At 41.5% G+C, this 18,142-nt stretch overlaps 3 protein-coding genes across 4 annotated transcripts; all 3 read left to right on the plus strand.

The window, feature by feature from the left end:
- The first annotated feature begins 29 nt into the window (after positions 1-29).
- Positions 30-3,648, plus strand: emc4 (ER membrane protein complex subunit 4). Its single transcript, XM_029526442.1, has 6 exons — positions 30-155; positions 617-743; positions 1,021-1,135; positions 1,747-1,900; positions 2,018-2,178; positions 3,117-3,648. Exons 2-6 carry the CDS (start codon positions 640-642, stop codon positions 3,150-3,152), a joined length of 570 nt encoding a protein of 189 aa, XP_029382302.1. The 5' UTR covers positions 30-155; positions 617-639; the 3' UTR covers positions 3,153-3,648.
- Positions 3,649-4,901: 1,253 nt separating this feature from the next.
- lpcat4 (lysophosphatidylcholine acyltransferase 4) lies at positions 4,902-11,147 on the plus strand. 2 transcript variants are annotated; one of them, XM_029526435.1, is made up of 13 exons: positions 4,902-4,999; positions 5,794-6,157; positions 6,771-6,883; positions 7,321-7,381; positions 7,646-7,704; positions 7,955-7,989; positions 8,072-8,126; positions 8,456-8,538; positions 9,150-9,275; positions 9,359-9,512; positions 9,855-9,947; positions 10,051-10,186; positions 10,479-11,147. In XM_029526435.1, the coding sequence occupies exons 2-13, from the start codon at positions 5,860-5,862 to the stop codon at positions 10,658-10,660; spliced, it is 1,395 nt and encodes a 464-aa protein (XP_029382295.1). In that variant the 5' UTR covers positions 4,902-4,999; positions 5,794-5,859; the 3' UTR covers positions 10,661-11,147. The 2 variants fall into 2 exon arrangements, with proteins under 2 accessions (XP_029382295.1, XP_029382294.1); XM_029526434.1 differs by lacking the exon at positions 4,902-4,999 and adding an exon at positions 5,203-5,345.
- A 5,380-nt stretch (positions 11,148-16,527) lies between these two features.
- nop10 (NOP10 ribonucleoprotein homolog (yeast)) lies at positions 16,528-17,763 on the plus strand. The gene is made up of 2 exons (XM_029526447.1): positions 16,528-16,719; positions 17,392-17,763. Exons 1-2 carry the CDS (start codon positions 16,666-16,668, stop codon positions 17,530-17,532), a joined length of 195 nt encoding a protein of 64 aa, XP_029382307.1. The 5' UTR covers positions 16,528-16,665; the 3' UTR covers positions 17,533-17,763.
- Positions 17,764-18,142: the final 379 nt, after the last annotated feature.

Below are 18,142 nucleotides of genomic sequence, written 5' to 3' on the forward strand. Positions count from 1 at the left end.
ACCCCTCGTCGAGGTTACTACGTCATCATTGCGGGACGAGTAATCAGCGAGCGACGAGAGCAGTCCTCTGTTCCTCTTTGCAAATTTTTCATTTAATCGGAAAAAAAAACAACGACAAAAGAGTCGGACAGCAGAGATTTGGATGCTTTTATAAGGTAACAGTGTAGTTCCGTCGTGTCGGTTTGTTTGGACATAACGTTGGCGTTAAACGACCGTAACATCCTTATCTGCGTCGTTTTTTTGTAGATTTGTTAAAACGATCGTGTTTGGTCATCTTAAGTTACATTTTCGACACTTGGTCAAAAGAAACTGAGGTAAATTCAACTGATTCAACTTCAATTTGTTTTTTCAACCCTTCCAAAATAATACAGCCGAGTAAATGATCGTGTCTGAGATGGTCGGAATATAAAATTTGACTAAAGACAAAAAACACAGAAAACATAAAGATTTTAAGGTCAAACGTAAAATCACCATAAAATGAGCTCTGTGTGAGCAGACTGCTTCATCCAGAAATGTGAGATGATGACGACATTAACAGAAGCTCCCACATTGATTTGTCATTATGTTTTACTTTTTAATGGCTGACTTGTTGTTGATTGTTGTTCACCTTCTGTAGGTACTCTCTGTCACTAAGGTTCCATGGCATCTCCAGGGGGGCAAGGAGCAGGAGCTCTGTCGACGAGGGGAGGCAGTGCGGCCCGGAGGATGAAGTGGGCTCTGGAGCTGAGTTTGGGCAACACAAGGTGAGGAGCAAACACTTTAAAGTGAACTAAACAAATAGTTTGTGTGTTTTTGCTCAGAAACGGAAGTGCTGATTTCCGTTTCAAATGTATTTAACTCACTAACATCAAGGCTTATGTGATTTACTCTGCAAAGACATCCCCCCACAAAAAGAACAAAACAAAACTTGGAACTCTCACATTAAACCGACAACATAAACATGTCCTGCAAAACCAATCCACATTTTTAAGGTTGGTGATGAGTAAAAACGGAACTCTTTGTTTCACCTCGGTGCTGCAGGAGTCGCAGCGAACGGCAGGGTGGTCAGGGAGACGTTATTTACCCCATCGGCTACTCTGAGAAACCGGTCCCCGACACCAGCATCCAGGAGACGGACAAGAACCTGGTGGAGAAGGTGAGGAAAGCTGGTGCTTTATTTCCACTTTCTACATTGAGACATTTTGTAGTTGTTGTAGTTTTAAATTGAAGATGTTTCCCACTAATCATGGTGGTATATAAGCTCTCTTGTTCTTCTTTATTAATCCGGCTGTGAGTCGAATAAATGTTTAACTAAGCAACCGAGAAATTAGGGAAATAATAAACTGGGCTATTCAAAAATATTAAAACAACATTCATAAATGTATGTCAGTAAAACAGTAAATAAGGTAAATAGAAGCAATGAGAGTTAACAGTCCCAATGGCTGACAGTTTAGTAGGCTGAAATGGAAAGGATGAAATATGACATGAAAAACACTCATTAGTATGAAGCAACACCAACGCCAGCTGCACAGGTGAATTAACACCTGGCTGAGCTGACCATTATAACCCTCATGAAGATAAAATTTATGGCTGCACAGTGTACTCAGGCTGCAGGACTCAGACTTAACTAGGCGTACCTAATAAAATGGTAAATGAGAGTGTGTGGGGAGTGTTAAAGGGCCTATTGGTGGCCAGAATATGTAATATGTATAACATTGTTCGATAGTTGCAGTGATGATCTGCTGACTCTCTTCTTCTGTGGTGCAGCGTTGCTGGGATGTGGCCCTCGGGCCCTTAAAGCAGATCCCCATGAATCTGTTCATCATGTACATGTCGGGCAACACCATCTCCATCTTCCCCATCATGATGGTCTGCATGATGGCCTGGAGGCCCATACAGGCTCTTATGTCCATGTCTGCCAGTGAGTGTCCAGGCTCCACATTCACTGCTTCTTTGGCTTCTAGTTATCTCAAGTCAAGTTGATTTCTGAGTCCGTTTTCAGACATTTCACTCAATCCTGTGTGCTCTTGTGTCTCAGCCTTCAAGCTGTTGGAGAGCTCTAGTCAGCAGTGGCTCCAGGGCCTTGTCTACCTGATCGGTAACCTCCTGGGCTCGGCCTTGGCCATCTACAAGTGTCAGTCCATGGGACTGCTCCCCACACACTCGTCTGATTGGCTGGCTTTCATAGAACCACCTCAGGTAAACAATATTACAAAAGTAACAGCAAATGAAAAGTTTTCTGGATTTTGGTCTGATCCTCTGACATCCTGGTTGATGTGTCTTTGAGACCAGCAGAGGGCACAATGCTGATGTTAAATCGTGATCTGTCATGAGTCTTAAAACTAAGCTGACAACCGTGTTTTCAGTAATTGGTGGATGCACATCAGTCAGATTATGTTGTCATGGATTTGGGGGAAAAAGAGTTTAACTTCCTTTGAAAACAAAACTGGGGAAAAAAAACTTGAAATAATGAAGCGTAATCCTGACATTTCATTTAAATGTTTTTTTTTTCATGGTGGTGAGATTAGTACTTTATAAAATTACAGAAGAAATCTTTTTTCCCTGTGGACGAAGGTTGTATTTGATAAAGGTGTATCGGCCTTCTTGGTGTCAGGGGAGTGGTCTTCTGGGGCTAATACAAATATTGATGTTTGAGAATTTAAATGATATCAGAGCCTTTAATCTAAAGCGTTTTTCTTAAGTTTCCTGAATTTTCTTTTCTTGTTAATCAATTACAAATGATAAATGTGTACCTGCTGAAAACAGTACGCAAACGACAGCAATAGCATTTCAGTTTCTTATCATTGGCTGATACACTCATCTGTACTTAACTCCTGGCAGTTATGCCAGAATAATTATTCCTCTGGTAGCTAAAGGCAAGCACATTCTTCTTTTATTGTAATAAAGCAGAAGCTTTTGTTCACGTTTTCAGTGAAAAGAAAAATAAATATAAGAAGAAATATTAAAGCTAATGAGCATAAAGAAAACAGAAAAGAAGTAACAAGATTGTCTTATGGGGGAAGTTATTTTCTCCACAATAAAAAAATATTGAAAACGCCATCAATCCAAATGATTTTTTGTAACTTCTGTTACTTTCTAACTGAACACACACTTGATTCTTTGTCTTGTCTCCACAGAGGATGGAGATCATGGGCGGAGGAATGGTGTTGTGAGGGCGTCGGGCCGTGCACATAAAGAGTTTAAATACTTAACAGAGGTTTATATTCTCCACCTGCACCACCCAGCCAGACGAGCGCTCACAGCTGAGATGGCAGCAAAGTGAAGGTCCCGCCCCCTGCCCACAAACACACACACTTACAGAATTCTACTTAAGCCTGCTGGTCTGCATCATGTCTTGAGCTCTGATGTTCCCAGTTCCTCCTGTTTAGGTTGAGCCACAATCTGTAAATTTTTATTTTACCTTATTAGATTGCATTGTTTTTTTGTTTTGTTTTGGTTTTTTTTTCTCTTGCAGCTTTTTCTTTCTTGATTCTCGTTTTGCTAACATCATCTCAGCATGCTAACTGCGACATTTAACAACCTGTTTAACTTAAATCTCTGTTTAATTTTTACTGATTTACTCTATGAAAATGTTCTATGAAATAAATCCTTATTGGTTGAAATAAAACTATTTTCAACTGTCAAATGTGTCGATGTAAATAAATATAATATAATGAATACTGGCTAGACTTTGTCAATGAAAAGATTCATTTCTACCTCTAATTCTGGCAAAGCTTTGGCATGAAATCACTGCTCAGTGTTTACAGCCGGCATGACCCTTATATAGAAACACAGAAACATGAGCTCTCTTTTAGCGAATGGAGAAAAACCATGTCAAAATAAAGAGGATTACATTAGAATGTATTTGCTGCTAAGGCAAGAAGGTATGGGGAGCTTCGTAAAACAAAATAAGCAAATGTTCTGAAAAATTTGGAATAAAAATGACCACCTTAATCACATTTTCTTTAGAAAAACTGAAGGGATTAAAGAACAAGGCAGCTTGAGCTTCCTCACATAAAATAGACCTGCAAAAAAAAAGATATGTTGTCAAATCAGAGTAATGTTATTACAACAACAAAGATTTGTGTGAGTGATAATGACAGCTAATAAATAGAACACAAAGTACAGCCCAATCTAAAAACAAACAAGCAAACACCATTTCACCTTTTCTCTGATTCGGATGTCGTCCATCCCTCTCACTTCTACTTGTCGCTCACGTTTAGTGGGTGTGTGTTTACTCTAAACAGGGAGGTCTCGGTATTCGCAGCAACACCCTGCACACAAAACAGGTGAGGGAGAGGCCAAACCTGAGAGGCAGGCCGGGTTGTGCAACTTCACAGTCACCTTCTTTTTCCGTCTCTGCTGTGGAAAACAAAGGGTTCCACTTGGATTCATTTTACCTTCACTGTCTCCCTTTGAACGAATGAATCATTTGTAACATTACAAAACTTCCTGACAGGTAACACCACACGCTTTAAAAAGGAGAAAAATATAATGTCTTCCAAGCCTGTTGTTGTAAACTGAAGATGAAAGATGAATAAAATAACATAACATTTGAGCACATTGACCTGTATTTTTATTCACCTTCAGTCTTTGGGTATCTATTTCAAATGCTGTAAAGTTCCTAGATATTTTTTTATAATGTACACCAAGTATTTTAAATAAGTATGTCTATATATTAACAGAGACTACTTTAAATTTACATTATCCAGTTAATATATACAATATTAACACTTTCATAGACCACCACATAAATACAAACAGGCAGATAATTTATCTGGTTTCTAATTTTTTATAAATGTATATTAAAACATTTTAAGTGGTCCTGTTAGAATAAAAATAAATCTTTTATTTCATGGCTGTGTGGAGGCTCCGTCCTCCGGGAGCTGCCTGACCGGTAGGCCGGGCTGCCGGAGCCGAAGGGGCGGGACAGGTGAGGACGGAGAGCCTACAAGACGGAGGGGATGGCCCGGCTCCTCCAGTGTGAGTGTCGCCATGTGGAGACACGGAAACTTCTCCGGTAACTTCGGTTTATTTTAACGTTTTCAGGTGAAACGAACGGCTGCGGCCATTTTAGTTAACGGTTTTAAACTGAGACGCCTTTTTTTTTTTTTTTTTTTGGACAAGGCGCCATTTCTGGAAGTTTTGTTTTGTTTTTTTTTTAATCTAAAAAATAAGTTTTGTTTTGTTAGTTTTTTTTAATCTCAAAAAATAAGTTGTTTTTTTTTTTCGCCTAAAAAAAAAAAAAAAAAGAAGTTTTGTTATTCTTCTTCTTTTTAATCATTAATTTTCACCGCGGTGTCGACATGGACTTTCCTCATCCGTTCATCCATGCAGTGAAGCTGAGCCGGGCCCGGAGGATCAGGGTAACAGTCAACCCATCACACTGTCCGAAATAAGACAAAATGTTTAAAATGAATGAAGAACTAGCCCACTGAGGTCCGTGTTAGAGAGGACATGTTCTCCTGAAGGCTTAATTTAGCTCCAAACACATGTCAGCTGAGAGCCCTCAGACAGGTGAGGGGTTCAATCAGCCGGCTAACTTTAGCTTGAAGCTAATTTAAGCACATCTGAAATGGTTAGATTCATCAGGACACCCACAGATAAATCCTTACTTCTACATCTGCTGGTTCCACCTTCTCTAATGTGACCTTTCTGGGATGATAACAGATGATGAATCAGGCTGTTCTTCACTTCCTCAGCCAAACATAACACAAAAGAACTGGTGAATAAAGAAATGTTGAGGTTTGCAGAAAGTGTCCATGATGTGTTGATTTGTCATGTTGGTGATTGGACTTTTGTGTTCATCCTCAGGGTGTCATCCTTGGCAGCGTCCTCTTCCCTCTCCGCATCGTCTTCTGTGCCTTTTTCTTCCTCCTCATGTGGCCTTTTGCTCGACTCCGAGTGGCCGGCCTGTCTGAGGAGGACCGGTCTCGGCCAATCACAGGCTGGCGCCGCTGGCTCGTCCATCCGATTGTGTTGCTGTTGAGCCGAGCGGTGTTCTTCTCCCTGGGTTTCCTGTGGGTAGAGGTCAAAGGTCGCATGGCGACTCGAAAGGAGGCGCCGGTGCTGGTGGTGGCACCCCACAGCGGCTTCCTGGATATGCTGGTTCTTTGTCCGGCCCAGTTGGCAACTGTGGTTTCGCGATCAGAGAACACCAGCCTGCCAGTCATAGGAGGTAAGGCACTCTGATTATGTACACATACTCACTCACCCGTCATTTAAGGAGCACGCTCTTTGCTCTTTAAATGTTTATGCTACTGTTTCTCTGCTTAATGTCTACACCGTCCGGTCGCTTCATCTGCGTTTTAAATCTCTGCTGAAGTCTCACCTGATAGTTGAGGATTGTTTGAATATGTCCGCTGTGGTGGGATCTCACACTTAAAGAATCGAGGATTCATCCAGCAACAATTTGAATCAGGCAGGATTTCTTCATTTCAAATTTATGTCTGGATGATATAACGTTTCCTCAATATAAAAGAAACAAAAAACATCTTGTGTTTCAGTTGCAGACAGTGCAGTGTGGTCATAGATGGGGAGTCTCACCCCAAATTGGCCAGCTATTAGGCAGAGAATCCAGATTAACAGTATTTGGAAATGAGTGGTCAAGAGGAAAGTGAAAGTATTCAAGGAAGCCCAAAGATAAACAAGTGACTCAGTTTTCTGGCTAATGTGCTCTGGTTCTTCTTGTGTTGCCTTCTTGACATTCTTGATCTCGGCCCCTTCCCTGATATTGAGTTGAATGTCCTTCTTGTGTAATTATTTATTTTTACTTTTTGTATACGTTTCAGATTTACTTGAGTTCAATCAGGCTGTGCTGGTAAGCAGAAAGGATCCAGAGTCCAGGAAAAAGGCAGTGTCCCAGCTCACAGAGAGGCTGACCTCCGATGGCTACTGGCCTCAGGTAGGCTCGTCGTCTGGTTGTTTGTCCTTGGATAGAGCTCTGTGTTGATGTTGGTCAGTGCTACCAAAAGGGCAATGCTTAAAGAAACTTAAGTTGTGGGTGTAAATAAATAAATAAATAAATACATTCTATCTAGTTATTCATTTAGTTATTCACTGGTAATGATGACCTTGTAAATCTGTGCCATTGGCATCAACAACAGATTATGTTAAATCTTGGAGAGATTAATTTGATTTGCCAAGTGGGAGAAGAGCAGTAAAACACGCTTTCCATCCCCACGGCAGTCATTTCTTATTGCAGACTTAATTACTGACTGAAAATTACAAATGTAACTGCAGGACAGCCCTTGAGCACATTTCTGTTCTGTAGATTACAGGAGGTGGAGAAGTGCAAAAAAACTCTTAGCTCATAATTCATATTGCTTCACTTTTGGTTAGATGCTGATGTTTCCAGAGGGAACCACAACAAATGGCCATGCTCTCATCAAATTCAAGCCTGGTGAGTATTGGCTGTCTGAGATGGAAGACCTTGGCTATTCGGCAGCCTCTCTCTGCACTTAGCTTGGGTTTGTGGATAACATGAAGTAAAACAGATCCCATCCGGTTTTTCTTGATACGGGACACAGACGGCAGGTGTTTTGCCCGGTCATACTGGAATGAGTGGTATGACAGAGAAAAGGCGTAGCAGGAGTTTGTTTTGCTGCTGGATGACTAAATTCTCCTGTAGTTTTGGGTCTGTAATTTTACTGTCATTGCTCATCAGGTGCCTTCCTTGCTGGAGTCCCAGTCCAACCAGTTCTGCTGCGTTACCCTAACAAATTGGTGAGTGACATCATTTGTCGGTTTGTATCTGTTGGTTTGTAACAACAATTTGTGACTAAACATGACAGCTTCATACCTGAAGTTTTTGTTTTGGCCTATGCTTTGTATTCTGATTTGTGGGGAATGGGACAAGACTGGAATTGCACACAATAAAAACGGTATCCAGTCTGTCAGCTGCTAAGGATGGGTCTTTTTGTTTGCTTTAGTGCCTTGTTGTAATGTTTGATTAGTCTTTATGACTCTTCCTCAGGATACTGTTCGCTGGACATACAAGGGAACAACCTGGTGAGTTTCTCAGTTTGTTTGTTTTACCTGGTGAAAAGTATACTTTTTTCATCTTCCATTAAATATATTATCATTCCATTAGGTATGAGGCTCTGTGGCACACAGCGTCACAGTTCTATACCAACATGACTGTTGAGGTAAGGCAAGTTTCATCACCAACTGAAACTGTTAAATCTGAATAACTTCACCCAGTCTGATCAAAACTCAACCTGCTGCAGTGATGTGAGTGCTGGGTGTAGAACAGGCACACAACATGATCACATTTATCAGCATTGGTGGGTGTGGTGAGCCGTGACACAGGCCACTTTGTTACACCGTGTGTGTGTGTGGGGGGGGGGGGGGTGTAAACCTTCTGTGTTGTTGAAACATGCGACTTCACACTTGTGCCTCTCCCCCCTCGCCACACCCCACCTGTGACTATTACTGAACATGAGAGAGAACAATGGTTCATTTTTTTGTGTTACAGTTCCTGCCAGTTTACAATCCTTCCCAGGAAGAGAAGAATGACCCCAACCTGTATGCGGACAATGTTCAGAAACTCATGGCCAAGTAAGGAGAAAATCACACGTTCTGAACTCTTATATCAGCCAGATACGGAGTAATGAGCTGCACCTCACTTTTGTTGGTCTGTCAGTTATTGTCTCCATTGTATAGCTCATTAAGTTCCAAAGGTATAAAAATGCCCATTGCAATTTCTCTCAGCCAAAGTCAGCAGTCATATTTTGTGACTGAAAGATGTGTATTAAAACGGCTCAGAGGACCAACAACCAGCCAATATTCATAAATAACTGTTATACCAGAGTTTTGTCTGCAGTAATGATTGTTGCTGATAGTTGTGTTGGTGGCACGTCGTTAATACTTTCAGTGACACTTTGCTTTTTAAATACAGTCTTGTATTTGATTGTTGTGTTATCTTACACCACATGAGGGAATAGTTAGATGTGAGCTGCCCCCCCCCCCCAACACTAAGCAGTTGTCTATAACATTTATACCCCCCCCCCCTACTTTTTTTTTTTTTTCCCCTCTTGTATCCTATCAGACATTCCACCTCAGAGTAACTTCTCTGGATGCTTTGTAACATAAAAGCAATCTGATATCAAAGGGAGAAATGTGAGTTGTCTGTGAGTTTGAGCTGTTGTGTATTTCTCCTGCTGTTCCAGGGCCCTTGGAGTCCCGGCCACAGACTATGTGATGGAGGGCGGGGTTCCGACCAGTAAACTGGGCGGTCTCTCTCTTCCCCTGGAGCCTCCTGCCAGGACAGCATTGTCACTGCTGCAAAAAAATGGGTAAAAGAGGGCCTTCATTGTTTGGTGTTGGCCAGAAACTAAATGTCTGAGTGTTTATTTAAAGCTACTTTGTTTTTCCTCAGGCTGCAGGCAGCTGAATTGGAAGCAGCACTGGTCCAAATAATTGACAGGTGTCAGTCAGGAGTCGGGTTGAAGGCCAGTGTAGACGAGCTCGCCTCTGTTCTTGGACTGACAGACAAAGAGACGGCCGTCGATGTTTGTGACCTCTACTCCAAGGTGAACACTTTTTTTTTTTTTGTCTAATAATATTAACAGCTTAAAATTGTGTTTTTGGCCTTTGTTTCCACCTGTGTGTTTGAAGGTAGCAGGTGCAGCAGAGCACTAAATGTCCTCTGCTGCTTTATGGCTTCGATATGGCTGATGTGAGAGTTGACGCTCTGGGATTGTAGCTATAAATCTATGATGCAGTTTTTCACCAGAGCTTGTTTTAAATCTAGTGAATCGGCATTTAAAATATTGAGTCCTTTCTACAACCGTTCCAAAGGTGTTTCATTCAGTGCTTCAGTTTCTGACATGTAGAAAATAAACAGCCTTTTCTTTTCTACTCCTTCTCTTCAGGATAAAACGGTGGACTTGAGACGTTTTTCTTTGAGTGTTGCTGCTGTCTCAGGGTTTTTCAGCTTCAAATCACTGCTCCAAACAGCTTTCATCGTAAGCACTAATGGGTTTTTTTCACTCTCTGCAAAACCTGAGCGATTTCCAGAGTTCCAGAACATTTATCCACATCTGTTTGTTTCTCCTTCCCAATCTTCAGATGTTTGACCAGGAAGGTAGGGGCAGTCTGAGTGCAGAGGAGCTGTCAAACCTCATGGCGGCGCTGTTGGGTGTCCCTCAGCAGAGCACCGCCAAGCTGTACGCAGAGGCCTCCAGGCACGGCCAGCTCACTGAAGGTCTGTGTTTCTGAATGAAAGCTATTTTACATGCCACAGTGATGATGCTGTAAGTTATGTGTTCACATCCTGAACTGCTCACTATTGAGTGAAGGATGGATGATTTGGACAGTCACAGCATAAACTCACATATTGATAAGGAAACTGGTTCTTAGAACGTCCTCCTGAACACATGAAAAATACAAAGTATTGACAATGATAATTACCCTGTAATAAACATGTTTACTTCATTGAAGTTAACTGTCACTTTGATGATTTTGAGAATTAATTCTTTATATCTTTGATTCAACAGAAAATTTGCTTGATGTGCTGACGACTCACCCGCCTTATCAGAGAGTAGTGAACGAATACCTGCAGGCGGACGAGGCTCTTTCTCACCTGCAGCTCACTTCACTGGCTAATGGAAAGGCTGTGAACAACAACGGACACATGCACAGCAATGGATCCCAGCACTACAACAAAAAGTTTGAATGAAGAGTTTTATGAATGTTGCATGATGATTTCTTCTTTTGGCAGGATACTCAGTTCATTTGTGCAGCGTTTGTCTGTTACGAGGCGGACTCAGAATAATTATTGACAATGGATTGTATTTTTAATGTTTCATGTCAGGCTGGTGTGTGTGTGTGTGTGTGTGTATGAATGGGTGAATTTTAATATTTTGATGGCAATAGAGAGCCAAAAAATGACTTCAATTGTGACAAAGTAATGCTACTATGTCTTTCTGGTGCAGAAAGGAAGATGTTTGTCATTGTAAGCCATAAAATGTCTTATTTATGAGTGTGTGTGTGTGTGTGTGTGTGTGTGTGTATTAAATGTAAGTTTATTTGTTCTCTTTTTATGGGATAATGGGACAATGTGCAAAAACAAACTGATCACTCAAAGTTTATTCTGTATATGAATGTTTTACATTTTTGTATGACAATACTTTATCAACAATGAATTAAACTGTGAACTATTTTAAGGAGGTTTTGCTACCATCACGTTTCTCATCACACACACTTAATGTGTTTCCGTCTGTTGCACATTAACTGTCCAACCTCTTCCTCCTTCTTGGTGTTTCACCTCTGGCCCTTTCTTTCTGCTCAGCCGTCGTTTCTGTCTGTTTTATTTGAGGAGCTGTTTCTGTTTCCTAGAAGGGAAACCTGCAGCCTGAATTGTCCTCAGTCTGTATTTCATTGTGCTCCTTGTCTCTCTCTGAGTTTCCTCCCCTTCAGATGGCGGAGAGAAGACTTTGTCCTCTGCCCTCTGTGTGCAGCAGTCGGATGTCTCCTCGGCTCTCCTACAGGGGACACCTGCCTTGCTCTTCTGTCTCTTCATTGGACTTTTGAGGATTTCTGGTTCAGTCACTGGCTTTTCTGCCTCCCATTCATGCCAACATCTTTTCATGGGACTGGACGGGAGGATTGGAGGTTCTTTCTGCTCTCCGTTCGGTCTTCCCTCTTCACCTTCTATAGCTGCCGTCTGCTCTGGACTTAGTTTGGAGCTGGATGAAGGACATGTTGTCTCTGCTGCCTCGTTCTGCTGAAGTCCTGTCCTTTCTGTCTTCTGTAACTTGTTGCTGTAAAAATCACCGGCCCCTGGATTTGTGTCGCAGGTGTTCACCAGTGGCAGCTCTATATCTGCAGTGAGATGCTTTTCCTTGTTTGTCTCATCCAGTAGTGCTTCCTGTGGGACTTCCTGGCTCCACTGAGGTGTTGATGGAGAGACCGGACTGCAGTTTGCATCTGGACTTGAAACTGGCTGCTCATCTTCACACTCAAATCTCAGATTCACTTCTAATTTGTCGTCCATCTCTCTCTCAGGTGAGTGTTGGATCTGTGTGTCCTCTGCAGCAGCAGAAAGAGACGTCTGCTTCACTTTCTCCTCAGCAGTTAAGCTCCGAGTCCTCCTCCTTTCAATGCCTTCCTTCTTTCCATTCACACCACTCGCAGCCTTTCCAGTTTTTTCTTGCTGTGTGTTTGAAACGGTTCCTTCTTGCAATATTTTGGTGCAGAAATTGTCCTCGCTCTGTCCCCCTGATTCAACCTTGAGTCTCTGCGTCACATCAGAGAGCTTTTGAAATTGTTCACCGTCTCCCGTCTCTGGAAATTGCTCCATTGTGTGAGTTATTTTTGTTGCTTGGCTCCGCTCTTCAAAACTTCTCTCCTCTCTTTTAAATAACTGTCTTCCTCCCGAGAGCCGTCTGCTCGGTTTTTCATAAATTGCACTTTCCTTCTCCGGGGTAAACTTCAGTTTTTTCCTAAAACTCTTTTCCTTTGGTCTCCTCTCCTCTGTTCTTGCTTTCTCTTTCTCATTTTGACTTGGCAGCCTCTGACTGCGTCTGACTTTGACAATTTTTCTGTCATTCTCTTTATTCTCCTCCTCTTTAATCACGCCGCCGCCTTCTTCTTTTGCTTCTGCCCCTGATGTTCCAGCACTTTGTTTCAAAAAGTTCTCATATTTTTTGTCAACATCACACCAGACAATACGAGGTGACAGTAATTCTTTGGGGATTTGTCGTCCTTTTGGGCCCGAGTTCTGGGACAACTGGGCTGGCTGAGTGCCTGAGAGGGATGAGGATGCTGATGCATCATGGTCTGCTGCCTCCAAGTCAAAAGTTAGAAAACCAAAGGGGGAATATGGAGACAAGGTTAAAGTATCCTCCATGAAAAGGGATCCATTGTGGCAAAGACGGGCTGGAACAGGGCTGAAGTCTTCTGTTGTCCAATCAGTCAGCTGTCTGTCCTTCGAGCCTGTCTTCAGAGGTTCAGTTTGTCCATCAGGATTTAGACTAGTGCCAAGATGCCCCTTTAAATGTGCAGCCTCCAGAAATGGATCAGTTATAGGATCGATGTTGGAGTGAGCAGAGTGTTGATGTGATGCCTGTAAATCAAGAAAAATGACTGCATTGGCCTTTTTTTTTTTTTTTTAAACTCAGGGTCATTAACATTTTTCATGTTGTGTTTTGTGAAATCCAAACAGGCGTACCCATTGTTGTTGTTGTTTTTGTCTGTTCAGAACCAGGTCGGGGGATTCAGGGGGATCCAGGTGATCTGTGTTTGGCATCGAACACAGCTGAGAAAAAGAGATTCAGGAAATGAAAGAAGAGCAGAGAGCTGTTGTATTTTACACCCTCACTATGATACTACCGTCATTAGACGCACCAGAGGATCGCTGCTGAAGCTGGTGGAGGGATGGTTCGGCTGCTGGAAGGGCAAAAGCCAATTAACAAAAAGTTGTGCTGTTTTTGGAGCAGTGATTAAAGGCAACTTTTCTTAACTACTATAGTTCAGTACATTTACCTAAAATTGTACTTAACTTGTATGTCCTCTTACTTCATAAACAGAATTATTACTTTTTCTTCCTTTTCCCATTAATCACCTCGTGACCCTGAATGCCAGATCAGTGACTTCTGGACTAAAAACTTAAAATAAAGGGGTTAACTTTTAGCCCACCTGCAGCAGCTAAAATAACTGGATGAGTTCTTGAGCCTGCAGGATTTTTCTTAGTAATCAGGATTATTTTTATCATTCTTACCTCCTGTTGCTGTTCTTCCAGTGCAAAGACACTGAGGGATTCTGATTCTGAAGGAAGAAGAGAATCCAGGTCCTCTGTAGTCAGGGTCCACCTCACCTGAGAGACAAACAGGTGAAAAGCAGAAATCAAACCATAATCTTTGTTTCTGTGTGAAAGTACATGTGGATGTCCTCAAACTTCGTCATCTAATTTGATAGATACTTTATTTATCCCAGACTTTAACATGTTTTTGTTTGTTTGTTTGTTTGTTTTTTTTTAAGAGATGATTTAGTGTCTTGGGGACAAAATGGACGCCACCATTCTACACAGGAACCAGACTGACATGTCTCATTTTAAGTCCGTTTTTGTGTTGCCATCATTTTGCCAGTCTTTCTTACAGAGCGGTGTGACTTTTCAGCAAACGCACATCATGTACTGTGTTTTATTCTCAATGTTACCTTTTGTCCGTGTGTCTCTGTTGGAGGAAGGTCAGTGAGCTCTGGGTCAGAAAAGAGGAGGGACTGCAGGAACTCTATGTCCAGTATTGACTCCACCTGAGAGAGAGAGTCAGCACTGGCTGAATGTTTTGGTTTGTTTGTTTTATTATATGATAGGTCACAAAATGTGTGGGAGGAATATTCAGGCTGCTTGTCCTGATGTAAAACTTGTTGATTACAAGTAAATTAAGAGAGAAGAATGTTGCACGCTGAAGGGCTGAGCCTGAAAATCATCCAGCTTTATGCTGAATGTCTCTAAAAACGTACCTTTCTGATGAAGTCTTCGTCAGAGCACAGTTCATCCAGATACTCCTGAAATATCCGGTTTTCTGTCTGCAGTTTCTCCTTCTGTTTGTCTTCATCTTCCTCATCCTCACCGTCTTTCACCTCCACGTTTTCACGGATCTGAGCAGAGTGAGAAACAGCAGAAAATATTGCAGATTCATTTTTTATAAATGTACACTGTTTATATTTATATTTTCTAAGTTACTTTTGTGTATTTTAGTATTTCCTTCAACAGTATAGACACCAAGTGTCCTCGTGATAACAAAGCTGTCGACCTTTGGGCAGAGCGAGTCCATGAGCATCATGTAATCCTCGAAGGCACGTTCAGTCAGAGCTCCTTCATCCAAAGACAGAGGAGATCCAGGACAACCTGCTGGATTTGTTGTTTTATTGTCTGTGTTGCTGGATAGCAGTTGGACAGCTGTGTCATTTTTTTGCTGCTTTTCTGAAGGAACAAAACAGGAGGCTTAAACGTCACTTATCCCCAGCTTCCTTATCTCTCTTTGTTCTCTATGTGGGCAACAAATGAAATCTTCCAGGAATCCATCCAATAGTTGAGATGTGTCAGTTTGGATTAGGGCATCCATAAAAATCTATTACTGATATTCAGAACAAAGCTTTGACCTCTGACCTTCTGAGTCGGCCTTCTCCATACTCTGTTCTTCTTTCCCTGTGGACTTTGGCGTCACATTTAGCTGCTCTCTGATTGGCTCTTCTACCTTCCTCGACATCCTGTGACCAAACAGGCGACATTGGATGCAGCACTAAGATCAGGATTTAATTAAACCGGCCGATATGTTAAAATAAAGCTGTCTGTGGTGTGTTCCTTACAGGCCTGGCTCGCAGGGCTGATGGACGGGGCGAGTCTGTGGACACGAGCACCAGATGGGGTGAACCTCATGCAGGGGGAGCCAGGGATGATGTGGCGGTGAAAATGGGCTGCACGGGAACAACACACAGGGACTAACACCAAAATGGGGGCTAGGTGGGGAGCGCACGGTGTTCATATTCCTCCAGAAGGCGGTTTGACAAAAATACGGGGTCATTATCAGCTCTGGTAAAGGTGGGGTCAGTTCAGGCTGCACACTGATGCCTGGTGATAAAGCCTGGAGGTTGAGTAGAGGCGGACAGACACCTGGAAGGACATTTAGGGTGACGGGATTCTCCTGAGCTACTATCTGGGTTTGGACGAGCCCCACCGTCACGCTTGGAAGGACATGTTGTGGAGTTTGGCGGCTTGGAGTTGAAAACCTGTCTGTGTCTTGATCAGAGACAGCCGGGGAAGCTCTGAGTGGCGCCGCCTCATCCACCCATCTCCGTACATCCATCTTGTCAGGATCTTCTCTGTCAGACAGGATGTTTTCAGGTGGAGAGTTTGGCACTGGATCCATCATTTATTGTCTGAAAGTGAAAGTGAAACTGAAAGTGAGAACATGCAGGTTTGAGGTTTATGTCAGTAGTTTCCAATATGACACTGTTATAGTTATTATTTATTAGTTATTAGGTTGTATTGTGTGCAGATCCAAGTGAGAGAATAAAAGACTATAAGGAACAATGTGAAATCACATCAGTGACACATTAACAATAAATCACATTAATTTAGTATTCCTCATTGGCTTACCTTTCTTTTTGGAAATGAGGAGTCTTCAAACAATTGTATTAAATGTATTTATCAGCTTTTCTTTGCTTCGGTTTTGAAAATAAACTCTGGTTTGTTTATCTTTGACTAAGTTCTGTGGGTGAAATATTCCAAACTCCTGGAAGTCTCACGTATTAAAGTATTCCACATTGTACCAGAACTCTGACACGGCTGTGTTGTTAATACTCCTGATTTCTTACACAGCAGCAAAAAAGTATGAAATTTGTTCAGAAACACAACACAGCTGCAACAAACAATTTATTTTAACATGTTTAACATATTCAGAAAATATATATATGAATATCAATAGTACTTGGAAATAGCCTTTTGGTACCAGGTATCTACTATCAAGTAGATATAATAGGTTATATTAGGAAACTCCATTTCCCAGCATGCTTAGCGCTCCGACGTCTGAACCGGATATCCGCTCTGCAATCCGAGCGAGGAGAAACTTCGCCACACGTGGAATCAGAAAGGGGAAAACTGTTCTCATTTCGATACAAATCCGTTAATATTTACGGTTTTTCATTCTATCTGGCTGCGCTAGAAGAGTCTTGGTCGCCATGTTTCTTCAGTACTACGTGGACGAGAAGGGAGACCGAGTCTACACCCTGAAGGTAACGTGTTTACATCCCAACTTTATTCTGCACAAATCAGTAATGGCCTTCGATTATGACGCTTATTTGAGCCATTTGGAGCCTTTTTAACTCCCTGGAAACACTCAGACTATTTTTATTACCATCACATTAACTCTCAAGGGCTTGTAAGTGAAAAAAACAGGAATAATAAGGAGGGACATCAGACTTATCACGGCTGACATACAGCTGAAAATGGATAACTAATGATTATCAATTGGTCGATTTTTAACCAATAATTAAGCCAAAAAAATCACCAGGACATAATTGAATCGGAATCATTGTCCTTAAATTGTGATGCAGTGAAGTAACCCCGTGATATGAAAGAATCCATTTAATGGTGAATTTGAGTTGTCATCTGATTTACAGAAAAAGGAAATATTTTGTTTATTTTTTTCCAATCTTTGCTTTATTCATGTGAATTCTGTATGGCTTTGCATCTTTCACCTTGAAAAAGAAATTTAATAGGAAGCAGTCTAGAATAACAGTCACTTCTCTCAATGCTACCTGTGATCAAATATTTCCAGTACACTTGAATAACTTGAAGAGTACATGAGCTATAGTGTTTAGGTGAGTAAAAGCGCTGTTAAATATAGTCTTTTATTCACATCTCCCATCACTGACATCGACTCTTTCCTTCACTGTCACCAACAGAAGGTGTGTCCGAATGGCCAGCCCACCAGCTCGGCCCATCCGGCCCGCTTCTCCCCAGACGACAAGTTCTCTCGACATCGAGTGATGCTGAAGAAACGCTTCGGCATTCTGCTCACCCAGCAGCCCAGACCTGTTCTGTGAGAGAGTGTGGTCAGAGGTGATGAGGAGTTGGATGGATGGAGAACAAGACCAAGGCAGAGATAAGACTGCAAGGCTAAGCACAAGAATACTGCAGGCCAAAAGTAAAGAGACTGTACATGCATCGGATATCAGCTGTCATTAATGTTTTTTATGTGTTATAATTTGCTGACATTAGTTTTAGATTCTTATTTTAACTTTGTTTTCATGCTGAATAAATTTTCAGTCCATGGAGTCTAATTTCTTTTCTTTTTTATATATATAAAATTCAGACACATAAAAAAATTCAATCAGTGGAGAAACATAACAAATAAAAACTTTGATTGAGATTATTAGGGAAACCAAGAGGTCACTGGCTGCTAATGATCATCCGATTGAGTGAGAGAGAGAGAGAGAGAGAGAGAGAGAAATAAATACTTTTTTTTTTTTTTTTTTTAGATGTCAAATAAGAGTATGGAAACTATTAGTACAATCCTAACACTGCTCTGTATTTGTATGATTATCAAATATATTAAAAGGGCAGAAAAATCTTAATCTGGAATTAATTATTAATTACAGCAGCCATGGAGAAAAGTAAAATATGTGTGTAAAAATGCTAAATAAGAGTCACCCA

Source organism: Echeneis naucrates, chromosome 18, assembly GCF_900963305.1.
Source record: "Echeneis naucrates chromosome 18, fEcheNa1.1, whole genome shotgun sequence".
In the NCBI taxonomy this organism is placed as follows: Eukaryota; Metazoa; Chordata; class Actinopteri; order Carangiformes; family Echeneidae; genus Echeneis; species Echeneis naucrates.

Bases quoted from the DNA above. Each gene is read 5' to 3' on its own strand.
- emc4 (XM_029526442.1), top strand. From the start codon at position 640: ATGGCATCTCCAGGGGGGCAAGGAGCAGGAGCTCTGTCGACGAGGGGA. The intron at 1,901-2,017 runs GTGAGTGTCCAG...CTTGTGTCTCAG, and splicing joins TCTTATGTCCATGTCTGCCA to CCTTCAAGCTGTTGGAGAGC. The intron at 2,179-3,116 runs GTAAACAATATT...TTGTCTCCACAG, and splicing joins CTTTCATAGAACCACCTCAG to AGGATGGAGATCATGGGCGG.
- lpcat4 (XM_029526434.1), top strand. From the start codon at position 5,286: ATGGACTTTCCTCATCCGTTCATCCATGCAGTGAAGCTGAGCCGGGCC. The intron at 6,884-7,320 runs GTAGGCTCGTCG...ACTTTTGGTTAG, and splicing joins CCGATGGCTACTGGCCTCAG to ATGCTGATGTTTCCAGAGGG. The intron at 8,127-8,455 runs GTAAGGCAAGTT...TTTGTGTTACAG, and splicing joins ATACCAACATGACTGTTGAG to TTCCTGCCAGTTTACAATCC.
- nop10 (XM_029526447.1), top strand. From the start codon at position 16,666: ATGTTTCTTCAGTACTACGTGGACGAGAAGGGAGACCGAGTCTACACC. The intron at 16,720-17,391 runs GTAACGTGTTTA...TGTCACCAACAG, and splicing joins ACCGAGTCTACACCCTGAAG to AAGGTGTGTCCGAATGGCCA.